This window comes from Schistocerca piceifrons, chromosome 8, assembly GCF_021461385.2.
Source record: "Schistocerca piceifrons isolate TAMUIC-IGC-003096 chromosome 8, iqSchPice1.1, whole genome shotgun sequence".
NCBI lineage: Eukaryota > Metazoa > Arthropoda > Insecta > Orthoptera > Acrididae > Schistocerca > Schistocerca piceifrons.
Genome location: NC_060145.1, coordinates 45169392 through 45184512, shown reverse-complemented (window position 1 = coordinate 45184512; position 15121 = coordinate 45169392). Strand labels below are relative to the sequence as shown.

At 38.3% G+C, this 15121-nt stretch overlaps 1 protein-coding gene across 1 annotated transcript in view; it reads right to left on the bottom strand.

The window, feature by feature from the left end:
- Window positions 1-15121, bottom strand: part of LOC124711663 (myelin regulatory factor) — a 334494-nt gene that overhangs the window by 59044 nt on the left and 260329 nt on the right. The window contains exons 10-15 of the mRNA XM_047241854.1: window positions 12127-12331; window positions 8467-8667; window positions 4615-4857; window positions 4338-4497; window positions 583-715; window positions 428-496 (exon numbers count right to left, since the gene is read on the bottom strand). Of these exons, the coding sequence (XP_047097810.1) occupies window positions 428-496; window positions 583-715; window positions 4338-4497; window positions 4615-4857; window positions 8467-8667; window positions 12127-12331 (1011 nt within the window). The remainder of the gene's footprint in view (window positions 1-427; window positions 497-582; window positions 716-4337; window positions 4498-4614; window positions 4858-8466; window positions 8668-12126; window positions 12332-15121) is intronic.

Sequence of the window (15121 nt, the reverse complement as noted above, 5' to 3'; positions counted from 1 at the left end):
CATACAGTAACACAAATGCCATTACAATTGGTTCTGACTTCTTAACAAGTTATCAGATGATTGGAATATGTTACATAGTGACTCATAAAAGCACAACTCTGACTGGCTGATTAGATTCTCTCTATTTGTATTTAGTTATTTGTACATATTCATGTTTAGTCCTGTGGTAACTTATACAGATATAGAACAATTACAAATAATATAAAATTGGACATTACTATTAGATATGCTCTAAGTCTTCAGTTTAATTTACATTTAATTTGCCAAGCATAACCTGTCTCTGTTCCATATCATATATTTATTATCAAGGGTAAGGTAAACATATGTTTATAAATTTACTATCATGTGGAAACATAAGGAAACATTAAGTTGAGAAACACAATATGGGAAATATCTCATCAGTATCATGAAACTAACATAGACTTACCCATGGTAGTAGTTACCTAGAGGCCTCCTTTGTATTTCCAGAAAATATAACGTTGCCATTGCCACAAGGCTGTGAACAAAAGTCGTTTCTAGTATCAGTTACATACTTGTAGTAGATCCAGGAATATCGATAAAAGAAGTAAATTGGTGCCTTACCACAGTGCCATAATTAGAACTAATACTATGATTGTTATCTGGATGAATTTATTGGACCATGGCAATGAGTCAACTTCTTCCTTGTGATGACAGCGCCTATGTCTCACGGAAATGTTCGTTGCTTTACTGGTTACTGCAAAGATAAAATGCATCTCACTATAAGTCTTTGTATTGAGGGTTACCTTCAAGACACACAGAAATGAGAACAGAGCAATAAGACAGCAGATAACTCATACAGCACATGACACATATGTACAGAAATGCGAAGTAGAAAGGACATCTAGGTTCTCGAGTATTAGAGTTCATATTATGCTCATATTCATAAGATTAAAAGTTATGCAGAAGCTCACTGGAATTATTTTCTGGAACATGTAGCATGTTGGCTTTTTTGCATTTAGGCAAATAGTGTGTGGTCTCTTAAGAATACAACACTAGCTTGGGCAAAGAAAATGACAGATGAGAGCTCACTGACAAGAGCAGTTTTTTTGTGCAATTATGAGTCATGATTTGGGGTAATGGTAATAACCAATACATTTACAACTGAAGAGAGTAGGGCATGTGAATGAGCCCTGTATTTATGTATGAAATATTTCAGTATTCATGAGGAGGGCTAGTGGTGTGGGCAGGAGTCAGCATTAGTGGAGGTATTGATGGCCACATCATCAGAAATATTGTTTGACAGCCCAAAGGTATGAAGATCAGATCTTGAGGCCTTTACCACTATATCAAAAAACAAATTTTGTTATACCTGGATCAGATTAACGAAGAGACTGATATTTAGTTATTACAGGACAGTTACCATTGTGACAACCAATCAGTGAGGTAGCTTGGTCATGCCTACTATCCTCTGCACCATTGTCATATCACTCTGCTAACTCAGGTTGCAGTTACCACGGTCAGTTGCAGAGGAAGCTTGCAGCCGGTAACATAAAAATTGTGATTCACTTTAAATGCTTGCGTTCTTCCTTTGTGTGGCATGTTCATTTTATACAACACAATGTCATAAACTAGTGAAAGTGCACAGGAAAGTGATAAGACTATTAACACCCTGGCAAGCAAACCAAGTACTGCACATTAACAAGCAGCATGTAACTGTATCCAGAAAGGAAACACTCAGCTGCCACTGCCAACTGTATGCTCACACAAACCTGAGCCAAACATATCACACCCTCCCATACTCAACTGTCAATAAGTTTGTTAAATTGCTCAAGGTGAAAACAGAAGCATACATAATTATCATGTGATTTTTCAGAGATCTGGAAATAATTTGGACCATAACCTCAACTACACAATTGAGGATGATATTAGGAAAATCATTGGGAATGCTCCCCATATTTATGCGAAGACTGTGTCACTCTTTGAACTACACAAGAAATCCTGGAGGAAGCATTCTGTTGAAAGTGTAAGTGTAGAGCCACATCATGCCACAATTTGCATCATCTGCATTGGAATGTTTCCTATAAGAAGTTACTTGACTACTAATTTCCAAAGTGGTGTCTGTCCACCCCTGTGATTTCTGACATCTTCACTGGCCCATTCAGATAAAATTTTCTGAAAGACCAAGTATCTAGATGAATATATTCACACTTCCAACATTCAGTGCAAAAACAAACAGTAGCCTTGATAACACAGAGAAAAATGCTCATAATATGTCAGGATTTTTCCAACAGAGCATAAGAAGCTCTTCTTAAATGGGAAATATAATTACAGGCAATTGAACAATATTATGGTAATTCCACATACGTACTGTACACAACATAAAATCATTTGCAAGTCACGAAAACTGAACAGGTGCAGCTAGATAGATACTTGTCCATATCACGTTACAACAAGAGCAGAAGGAAACTGTGTAAAAGCAACTGATAATTTATTTCTAAATCCAACTGTTTTTCATTAAATAGGTGTGAGACTCATAATAAGTGGTTTGTCTGACAGCAGCAATAAAGGATCTCCTTCAGTGAGGTTTAATTATGAAGGAAAACATACAGTTTCACAGAATCAAGAATGCTGACTCAGATTCTGGATGAACACGGGGAATATGTTCACCGAGGATAAAGAGCAAATGAGAAACTCATTTACTGACAAAAATATTCTTACAATACTATGAAACTAGTTTTCTGCAACAGGTTAAGAAAATTAGAGTTAAAACTAAGAATAAGGGTGGCCAGCCAACAACAAATGGGGCCAACGTTTTTTGCCTGGAAGAGAGAGTTTTATTTAATGTGAAAGACCACCTCGGATCCAGAATTACAGGATCACTACAAACAGTACTGCATTACTTCTTAGATGCTTTCTTAGGCAAGCACCTAGTGAAATTACCTACTGACACATCTTTCTGTGTCCTTGCTAAACCAATTTACCTATTTAATTTTAGGGATGCTGCCCTAGCAGACAGCCTACGCAAACCACCTGTGGGCCTAAAGACACTGCCAGGTGCCCTTACTACGAAAACTACCAATTTTACTTATTTACAATAAAGTCACTCATCCAGCAAATTTTCTTTTGGTAATTGACTGCAAAGTGGACAATATTTTTGCAACAGATCCTTTTCATGCAGTTGGATTAATGCCTCATGAAACAGTACATGCCATGAAATCCAAAGGACTTTTCATCCCCTTAAAGTAAGTTTTTCTGTGATAAATAAGCTGGTTTAGGAAAGACAACATGATTCAAAGCTCACATCACCCTTAAGGTGTTAGCTGTCCTGTGATCCTTCAAAGCTCAACCAGCAACTCTGGCTGTAACTGAGATCCTAAAAACGGGACTGGACAGACTCACTAGTGGGGATGTGTTTAATTCTTATTCCCCACAATCAATGGGTAAAAACAGACAAATCCAACAGCACAGCACTTAAAGACTTTTTGCTGACTTCAAAGAGATAGTAAATACACAAGTGGATGTGGAGACTTGGAGATGGCACCGGTACGTGTGCCACCTGTGCATGTTGTCACCAAGGCCTCTCCCTTCTGAGTAGGCAACCTGGTGCATGCCAAGAAGCTCGGACACCAGCCAACCTGGATCTATGGGGTGATCCCCACCCATCAAGTATCCATGACAACCCATAGCCTCCACCCATGAACTTTGGCAGCACCACGAAAATTAACTTCTCCTCCATCCTGGTCAGCAGCTGTACGAGTATGTTTCTCTGTCAGATGACCTTCAGGTCCCATGGTGACTCAGCAACTTCCATCAATATTGCCTGCCCCACCTTTCCCAATAATGCCCACATACAGTGATCCAGTGCCTCTGCCTCTGATGTTCTTCTACTCTTACAGTAACTGCCATAAGGGGGATGGGAGGGATGGTGGCGAGGGGGGGGGGGGGGGGGGGCATGTGGAAGAGAACTTGACGATGAGTACTCAAAGCATTGCCTATGTCATGGACTCCTGTAGAGTGCACAGATCAGACCTCAGTATCCCCACTGTGTGCATACCATGAGGTGAGAGATTTGAAAGTCACCTGATCTTACAACTTATTTTACACACATGGTACATTTCTGGACATAGCTTCCTTAGAAAAACTTTATAAACTAAATCCCCCTACACCCCATAAAAGCATATTATATAAATTACGAAACACCCTGTATGTCTCTTGTAAATGAACTGGGGTGAGTCCCCTCTAGTTTTGTGTGCAAGCCCCTTTGACAAAGCAGTAAATGTTGCTTGTTAATGTACAAGATGGAAGGAATGGAAGAACAGTGTCTTCAAAATTTAAGAGTCAACAGCACAACATCTTTTCATTTCTAATCATCTTACCTGTTGAGATGCTACTGGCTGTGCTTTTCAGACTATCCAAGCGTTTTAATTTGACAAGTTTCTTGTTCATTCTTTCCAGTTCATCAATTCTTGTTTCAAGATTATCAGTGACTTTGCACAGTTCCTTCACAGCACCGACATTTTCCATAAAGATGCGTTCCTGCGCCAGACATAAATGTGTAATCAGCATGTCTTAGCAGTACACATTACCCTATTAAGTGAGTTGCAAATCGAGAAAAATCTGTTATGACTAACTGAACTTATGTCTGATGTTTACCTTGTTTACAACAAGAAAGTTTTCAATACGTTGCCCTGAAGGGAGAACAATGTCCCCAGCCGGTCGGACTGCATCTGGTATTACTTGCTGCACCTCTTGAGCAATGACACCAGTATCAACTACAGGTGTACAGCTTGTTACATCTAATCCTGTAAGGCCAGCATGCTGAGCAAATTCTGGTGCTACACAATATCTCACTACTCTAAGCTGCTTCACATTGTGGAGTTGTTTACGAGTATCACACTGAAATAGAAAAGAAAAAGGAGAAGAAACAGATTAACAGTCTGTGGCACTAAAATATATGGTTTAATCATAGCAAGGAAATATGCAGTGAAATTGAGATGGCTTATAATGACATGAAATATGTTAGTTAATGGCATTTCAATTCTAAAGAATACATAAACATTGTATACTTTTAACACTATGTTGATTTAAAAAAAAAAACTCGATTTGAACAGGTCTCGGACGACCCTAACAGTACTGACCAACTGCCATGCCATCCTCAGCCTATAAGCATCATTGGATGCAGATAAGGTGAGGCGTGTGGCCAACACACCACTCTACTGGCCATTGTCAGTCTTTGTGACTGGAGCTGCTGCTTCTCAATCAAACAGCCCTTCAATTTGACTCATAAGGGCTGAGGGTACCCTGCTGGCTAACAGTTCTTGGCAGACTGGACGGCCGCCCATCCAAGAGCTAGCCAAGTCCGACAGTGCTTAAATTCGGTGATCTGATGGGAACCAGTGGTACCATTGCGGCAAGGGCATTGGCTATGCTGATTATAGTACAGTAAAAATATAAAACTCAGCATAATAAGCAATATAACGCAAATGAGGCATATGCTTGGTTTAGAAAGTGTTTAAATATCTCAATGGAAGAAAGTGAAGACTGCTGTCATAAAACAATGTTGTGTGTTTTGCTTGAGAGTTGTTCAACTTTTGTAATAAATGAATAGTTCTATTTTCTGAAGGCAATGGCACACAAGCTCTTTATAAAGATGTGGAATCTAGAGATCTGAGATCTGCTTTCTCCATGTGTTAATTTTTCAGGTCTGCTTTTGTTGTGATGTTTTCAGTGGGTGTAATGAGATTTTACTTTCATATTACTCATAGAGGTCTTGTTATGTAACAAGGATGCATGACAGACAAAAAAACAACATAAATTCAGAAATAAGAGGGATTGAAATGAGGGTTTTTTTCCTATGAGACTATGCCATAAAGTACAGGATAAAAGCATATACAACAATAGCTATCTTTTATTTTTAGATTTATAGTTCACTGCAAAAAAATTATCCACAAATCTATAAAAAATTTGCTCTAAATGTAGAATCTACAGCTGATTATTCAAGTGAATTATTCTACATATTTCAGCTACAGGAGGCATGATACATAATATAAAACTAGTAAATATCACTGTATGCTAGGTCTTACAAATAATAATATTTGCAAAAATTTCAACACACAGTCCAAGTAAATCCAGACTCCGGGGATGATCGGAACACTGTATCAGAAATAAATGAGTGAGATGGAGACAGAAGACCAACCCCACCCAAAGGCCTACAAAGATCAATGTGATGTCATGCACAGCCAGTAAAGAGATATCAAATAAGGAAGAAACATAAAAGCAAGCAACAGCAAGCCTCATAGTTATCAAAGAAATGGAAGAGAATGATCAGGATCTTGTGAATGGGTTTCTTACCCCACGGCATTTTAGCTCATACAGGGCATACAGTATCAGTAATTTTTGTACAAAATTTCTTTAAAGAAATATCCAAACTAGCTGAGTATTCGGCATTGCCTGGTATGTATTTATTTCAATTATATTGGTCCATTTTCTTCTTCCCTCTATCTGTTTCTTTGTAAGTTACTTAGTGCTCTTGTTCTCAAATACTGAATGAATAAAATCTGGTTATTCATGTATCATAGCCTACACTTCTTTTTCACCCCTACCCCCATCCCTTTGGTAGACAGGTTTTTCTTACCTCCACAGCAATTCTTTCCAGACAGTGATGCCACGTCTGGCTGAAATTGGTCCAGTTGTTTTGGAGGAGATGAAGAACATACATACACATGTATATTTTTATAATATATATGAATATATTTTTTCCATGATCCAGTTTTGAGGAAATATAGTCCATATAGTGCCCCTTGCTATGCTGAAGTTACCAGTGGAAGCCCCACAGTTTTGGAGATTAGCGTGTTCGAAGACAAACAGATAGACGTGAGAGTTTTACAGATTTATTATTAGTATTGATTTATGGTTCGTGCAAACCACGTACGCTTAAAAATTTGACCCTGGTAATAATTGTTTGTGTTATGATTGACATAGCTTACTTGAAAGTCCTCATTTCTTTTTTTCTAAAGAACAGCTTATCTTCAATGAAACTTACACAACTACAAAACTATCTTTGCTCAAAATTTTGAAACTGAGATTGTTTGAGTCTGATAAAGTTTGATCAATTTTGTTCCCTTCAAAGCAATCCCCATCAGGTATAATACACTTTTGCCAGCACTTCTTCCAATCTTGAAAGCACTTCTTGAACTCACTTTTCATAATGATATTCAGCTCCTTCAATGATTCTGTTTTTATCTTGTCAATGGTGGCAAAATGACATCCTTTTATGGTACTCTTCAGTTTCGGAAATAGAAAGAAGTCACAGGGGGCCATGTCTGGCAAATACAGTGGTTGATACAACATAACGGTTTTATTTTTTGCCAAAAAAAAAACATGAACAAGCATTGAGGTGTCACCAGGAGCATTATAAAGCTGCGATTTCCATGCATGGTTTTGCCACAGTTCTGGTAGTTTTCTTTGGACTGCTTCATGCAAATGGTCCATAACTTCCAGGTAGTATTCCTTACTGGCCGTATGACCATAATGTAGGAAATCATGATGTACTATCCCATTGCAGTTAAAGAAAACAGTGGGAAGAACCTTCACATGTGATTGAACTTGAATTTTTTAAGACTTGGCTCTTTATGGAGTTTTCATTGGGTTATTGGGCCTTGGTTTCAACGTCATATCTGTATACCCATGTTTCATCACCTTTTACAACCTTCTTTAGAAGTTCTGGATTTGTTGTTGACTTCATTCATGAATTCCTGAGCGATGTCTATGTGACATCATTTGTGGTCTAAATTCAACAATTTTGGAACAAAATTTTCTGCTTTGTGTTTCATGCCAAAATAAATAAATAAATAATAAATATATTATTAATAATAATGAATTGCTTGGCATAAGCCAAAGGGTATGCTGACAACATTAGCAACCTTTCTGATAGTGATTCGGGCAGTTTTCCAGAACCATTTACTTTACTTCTTCCAAATTTTCATGAGTAACTGATATATAGGCATTCAAGGCAGTTGTTGTCTTCTGCATCTTCTTGACCCTCTCGGAAATGCTTATACTACTCGTAAACTCTTGTCTTACTCATAGTAGATTCTCCAAAAGTGATAGTCAACATTTCCAATGCGGTGTGACACATTATTCTATTTTTCAAGCAAAATGTTATGCAAATTCTTTAATCCATATTTTTCGAAAGCAAAAATTCACTGAGCACTCGAATACACATATAATCTTTTCAACTGTTGACAAACTAAATACTCAAAACAGATGAAAATGCAAGCATACATCAGGAACACCTGTACCAAAAAGAAAAACTAATCTTCAAAATTGGATGTATAAAGCATGCAAAATTAAAAAATTCCCATTACATTTTGATCACACTTCATATGCATAAAATGTAGAATGATATCAAAGTCTATGACATTACTCTGACTTCAGTTTTTTTAATATACCCAAAAGACATTTCATTGTTAATTTGTGTTTAATTCAACATTCTGTAACACGAACCTCCTGTACACTTTCCTTGACCCTCTGATCACTGGGCTGCATGATGTGGCCAGTAACTTTAAGATTTCCATACACGACCAGAGCCTCATCTGGCCGATCTGTGTTGATGCCCACACGACCTGTGTGGAAGACTGAGTCTGGCGTGTGGCCCTTCTGCCAGCTCAACTCCACGTCGCTCTCAAACTGGCCAGGGTTTGAGGCCTGGAACAGAAAAGCCTAGTGTCTTCAGGTAGACTGCTCTTTCACCCAACATTTAGACATAAATGTAACTATACGTAAAAGAGGAAAACTACAATTAAAATAATATGTAGAAAAAATAAAAGAATACCAAGTATAATCAATCACTTGGGAAGGAAAAAATAATGTAATGAAGTAAGCTATCTGGTATTTGGACATGATTTTGCTGTAGTTTTGACTCTGAAAAATCTATTAAACATAGATAAAAAAGGCAATCTGTTGGAAAAGATAGCCAACAGAGCAGATTTAAGAACCTCTGCAGTGAAAAAGGAGGTTTTCACTAACATAACGAGGCACCAAAGTTTTTACTAATAGACATTGGTGAAATAGAAAAGATTACAAAGGTTAAGTATTTAGGAAACATAATTCAAGAAAACTGGTCAGAAAAATCTGTGTGGATGAAAGGATACATGAACTGGAAAGAGCAAACAATGGGCTATAAAAAAGAATGTTCACAATAAAAAGTGCATATCAAAAAGTGCAGAAACATCACATTAATGGATAGCAGCAAAACTACAATACTAGTGCCTAACAATGAATTATAAATGAGACAAACCAGAAGTATTGGACAGAAGAATTACAAAGATACTTTTAGGTTCAATAAGAAGCACAGAAGACTGGAAATTATGCATTCTTTTCATTGTTCCTGGCTCTAACTCAACATCTCTGTATCTTGTGAGCAGAAATATATCCTTTCCATACTGAGGAAAGATATTGTCCAATAGCTTAGCCTACTTTAAAATGTGTCTACCTGCCACTCTTTGTGTGAGTGGCAGTCTACCCAATTTCATTGTTGATACTGATATTTTTGTGACATTTACACTGAATGAATGACAAGATGGGAAGACATAAGCAACTCTGAACAATAAATTAACAAGAAGCTGAACCTGGAAGGTTCTGAAAGGTATTAAACATAACAGAATAAGAACCAGTGAATTTTTGTCAGAGGGAAAGTGTTAAGCTTTACAGGGATTCCAGGATCAAATGTGAAGTCATCTGAAGATAGGAATAAAAGATACCGTAAAAGCATGTGGTCTTCAGATGGCCATAAGGAGAAGGTGGGGGAGGGTGGGGGATAGACAGAGGTACTGCCCAAATTTTGAATAGCACCCACATTCAAGTGATACATAAAACAACTGAAAAATTTATAGCCATGAGGCATAATAGCCAGTGACTTAGCCATTCTTGCATGGAAATTCAGTATCAAATATTGGAACACTGATGATAAATCACAGCTTATGAGGACACTAGTAAGAGGCTATAGCAGTTCATGCCTCCATTTTTTTTTTAAATGGCCTCAATACTGTGGCATAAAATTAACATGAAGGTGATTCAAATGTAAATGGTAATTATTTTTATATATTTATCGATTAATCATTTGCACAACTAAAACTTCCAGTTCTTCTCTACACAGCCTCCTGCTTTACATACTTTTGCCAATGTTTTGGAAACGGTTTTCCTTGTCCATTAAATGTTAGAGGGTGTGTCACCAACCAATGTCTTCATTGTTTTTTAATCATTCGCCTCCAAGTGATTCTTTCAGGGATGCAAACAAGAAAATAGTTGGGTGGCGGGGGGGGCGGGGGGGGGGGGGGGGGGAGGAAAATGACAAATATGGACTATATCAAATTGGTCTAGGGTTTCCCAGCACACGTCCTCCAATTTATCCCTTGTCAAATTCACAGTGTGAGGCTTGGCATTGCTATGGAGGAGGAGGAGGATGACATCTGTCAAGTGCATTCCTTGTCTTTTTTTCTTTTTTCTGACGTTAACAACTGGCAGTAGTAAGCTGCATTCACTGCACATAGTAAAAAAAAAAAAAAAAAAAAAAAAAAAAAAAAAAAAAAAAAAAAAAAAAAAAAAACTTTTCCGAGTGAGATGCAGGTTTTGGCCTTCATGGGGCAACCTTCAACCTGTCTTTGCCACTCCTTACTCATCATTTTGGATTCTGGAGTCTAATGGTGGACCCATGTCTCATTGCATTGATTATGTACTTCAAAAAATCCTCCCCTTCTTGCCAGAATTGATTCAGAAGCCTTTCTCAGATTTTCAACCGGACCTGTTTTTGCTGTTTCGTTAAGAACTTAGGAACCCATCAAGCACTAATATTTTAATGCTAAGCTGTTCACTGATAATGGCATGAGCACTCCCAGTGCCGATACCCACCTCTCCTGGAATGTTGTCAACAGTGCACTGGCGATCACCTTCAATAAACTCTTGAACAACACAGATGTTGTCATCTGTGAGAATTGACCTTGCAGGAAGAGAAAGACACACATTTTCTATTCTCTGTCACCCTTAAATAGTCTGGCCCAAGTAAACACTTGGTTCAGGGATGGTGTAGCATCCCCAAACTGTGCCTTCAAACAAGCTAAAATTTCTGAGGATTTAACCCCTTCACAGGTTAAAAACTTTATGATAATACATTGCACAACAGGCAAAGAGAGCTCTTGTTTACTTATGACTGTACTGAGACCACAACAAAGTGCAGCAGCAAACAAAGTTGGTTTCCCTTCCCTAACACACTGACCTTCAACCCCCCACTCCACTGCCCTGCTCGGAACTGCTTGTTGTGGTACACTGGTGCACCTCCCATTTATATTTGAATCACCCTTGTACAGATGCTGCCATAAAACATACAAAGCCTCAAAAGTGAGAAGATTTTCCTCGCAACCCGGAAAAAACTTGACAAAATAAAGATTTTTGTAGTGTGGAGGAGTGCATGAGCACATAGTAAGCTGAAGTTACTTGTTCATCTTTGACTAACGAATTTTGTTTATCGTTTTAAGAGAAACTGAAGTAGTATTAGCCTCAATTTTTGTATTATGAGACTCAAGCACAATTAAAAACAATAATCTATGACAAAATGTTGCATTTTTAAAACCTGTGGTAGCTCTGGTGTAAGAACTTACGCTATCTACATATGCTATGTATTGTAAACCATTATTATTATTATATATCATTGTGCATTGTAAAAACTACTTCTATATACGATTATGTGTATACTATGTTCACATTATTTAACTTGTAAACACAAAGACTTATCCTATGTCACAAGTACCTACTGGTTTCAAATTTAATTTACAGGAAAAATAAAATGACAGTCACAGTGTAGTTCAAAGTTGAAATAATGGATTATGAGTGTACTCCTCTTCTTCTACTTCCTTTATAACTGTAGTTTTTCTTAAACACATTTTCAATTAGCAGTAGCAAGTAATTTTCATTTGATTCCCTGCTGTACATCAAAAAAATTTCATTCACTGAAAAAATTAATACTACAAATGAAAAAATATATATTATCTACAAACTGATAATCTGACAACATATTCAGAAAGCATCTGAATTTTAAAACTTCATGTAGTTTTACATAAATAATTTTTATAATTGAATAAATATTATGTAATTTCAGAGTTGCATGGTTACCCTGACAATGATGCGTTCTGATGAATGGGAAATGATTGGGTAATTGGCACCATCAGCAGTGTGTGCATGCAAGCCCACCACGAGGTAGAAATACCGTTGATCTGGGTTTGGCTTTCCTTTCTTGCGCATGTTGTTGGATGTAGTTTCACTGAAGTGCAACCGACCAACAGTCATTTTGTTCTGCTTTCCCCCCTGCAGGTCAAACCTGCACAGAAATGGAAAGCTGTCTCCTCACTTCCAAATGCTCAAAATTGAATCAATTTTGTCAACTAGATTTAAGTGTTAGTATATTTCTGTATGTTAGCCACACAAAATAGGTTCAGATCAAAAGCAAAAGGAATGTAAAAATGAGTGAAATATGGTGCTAATAAATGTATATCTACAGATACGAGTATATATATACAGATGGTCCAATTTATATTTCACACTAAGAGTAGCAACCAGTGATTAATTACTTAATTTTCTATTCAAAGTGGAAATATGATTTATTATTATTATTATTATTATTACTATTACACAAAATTGACATTTGTGAATAGAAATGAAAAGTTATAAACGGGTCAGGGAAATACTGGGTGGTCGCAATTAAACTGATGGTTTTCTGAATGCTGCAGTATTTGCTGTATACATCGCAGAATGCTGAAACATTGTAGGTATGTGCGTTACTCAGTGCACTCATGGAGTATTCTGGAAAGAAATAATACTTTCACTTTTGGCCAACAGATGAAAATATGGTGCTGTAAGCAGTCCGAAAGTGAAATGTTTCCTGTTTTGATGTCAGTATGTTGTTTGTCACTTGCTGACACATGTTGATTACTTTTGAAGTATCTGTTGTCGTAAAGGGTTAAGAAGGTTGAAGTTTTCTTTATGAAATGCAATGGCTCTTGAGAAAAAAGACTGGGCATGGCTGTTAAAATCGTTTTATCAGAATGGCAGAAATAACAGCATCGCATTACAGGAATATTGGCAACAGTAACAGCTGTGAAGAGATCCCATGTCAATAAACAGGCGAAGGAATGTGATCAAGAAATTTGAAGAGACAAGTGAATTATGTGGTTAAGCAGCGAGAGGCAGGTGGCCGATTCCCATGGCAGCTGTTGATGAAGTTGCTGTGGCTGCAGTTGACCAAGTAGCACATGCCTCAAATTCTCCAGCCAGTGCTCACGCTGTGTCATGGGAATTGTCTCTCCCCTGGTCAACAGTTCAAAAGATTTTGTGGTGCATTTGATGCTGGTACCCCTACAAGACTCAGAATTTGCACCAAATGACACCCCAAGATAGGCTACTATTCTGTGACTTTGCTCTTTGTTTTTCGGCACACAAGGAAATGGATGACTTGCGGATAGGGAATATTTTTTGGATAGACAATGGCCATTTTACTCCGCACGGTACCATGAATACACAGAACAGTCACATATGGGGTTCTGTCCCACCACATGTTGTGCAGGAACATCTGCTGCACTCAGCTTATGTGGCTGTGAGGTGTTGTTCCACAAGCTCCTTGATTCTCAGACCATTTTTCTTCAAGGAAATGAGACTTCATAGACCTGTTATGTATACAATGGATATCATAATCATTTTCTTGGGCCTTTGTCCCACTTCAACAGGGTCGGCCCTGTTACTATCGATTTGGCAATGTTAGAGTCAGAGGGTGACTGGATGCCCTTCCTGTCACCATCCCGTACCCTCCGGGACAGAATTAGTGTACCCCAGCTGCCTGCATCTAGTGTAAGCCATGAAATAATGCAAACATTTTCAAATGTCTGCGAGTCATGTAACTGAGACGGGACTTAGAGACTAGCCCAGTATTCACCTAGTGGTATGTGGAAAACCACCTAAAAACCACATCCAGGCCGGCCGGCACACCGGTCTTCGTCATTAATCCACTGGGCAGATTCGATCCAGAGCTAGTGCGCCTACCCGAGTCCAGGAAGCAGTGCATTAGCGCCCTCGGCTAACCTGGTGGGTTATGTGTACAGAGGATATCGGCACATTATAAGGACCTCCTTGCGCAACATGTGATTCTAGCTTTGCAAGAAGGCAACTGTGTCTACACCACTACTTTCATCCAAGATGGGGCAACACTACATATTGTTCCATAGAATTTTGGGTGTGTAGCCACATAAATTCAGTTTCTTCTTCTAATATATTGGCTGAACACCATCCAGCCAGCTTCAGAGTGAGCCGAGGTGACTGACGCTCCTGCACTTGCTCTGTCCTATTAAACTCGAGGACCGATCCACTGTGTATGTGGCCAAAGATACACAAGGTGCCAGAGATGTTGATAGGCGGCAAAGAGGAGTAACATATGCATGGAAATTAAATCTATGGGTGCGCAGTTGATCCACATGGCGATATCGATGTGTCATGGAGAGCTGTACTGTCGCGACGAGTTTATGATTTAATTACAGAAATTGACTTATTCCATGATTTGTACAAGCTGAAACCACTATCTCTATTAATTAAATTCATCACCATATTGCTGCCGGCCGGTGTGGCTGAGCAGTTCTAGGCGCTTCAGTCTGGAACCGTGTGACTGCAATGGTCACAGGTTCGAATCCTGCCTCGGGCATGGATGTGTGTGATGTCCTCAGGTTAGTTAGGTTAAAATAGTTCTAAGTTCTAGGGGACTGATGACCTCAGAAGTTAAGTCCCATAGTGCTCAGAGCCATTTGAACCATTTAAATCATATTGCTTGCCAGGTGAAAGATTTGTCTCAAGAAACTTTTGGTAATGACTGAATCATCTCTAGGCAATTTCAAGATGTGTGGCCCTCCTGATTTCCCGATCTAAATCCATGTGAAATCTGGTTGTAGAGTGTCTGTCAGGGATATATCCAGACTCTTCAAGATCTGAAGGATAGCATATGATGACATGTTTCTCTGATTACACTGGATAGGTTGTGAGCACCTGTTGACTATACCATGTTACAGAGGCAGCATGTTGCTGAATCGGGAGACCATATCAAAGACATGTTGTAACTTGTGGCCATATG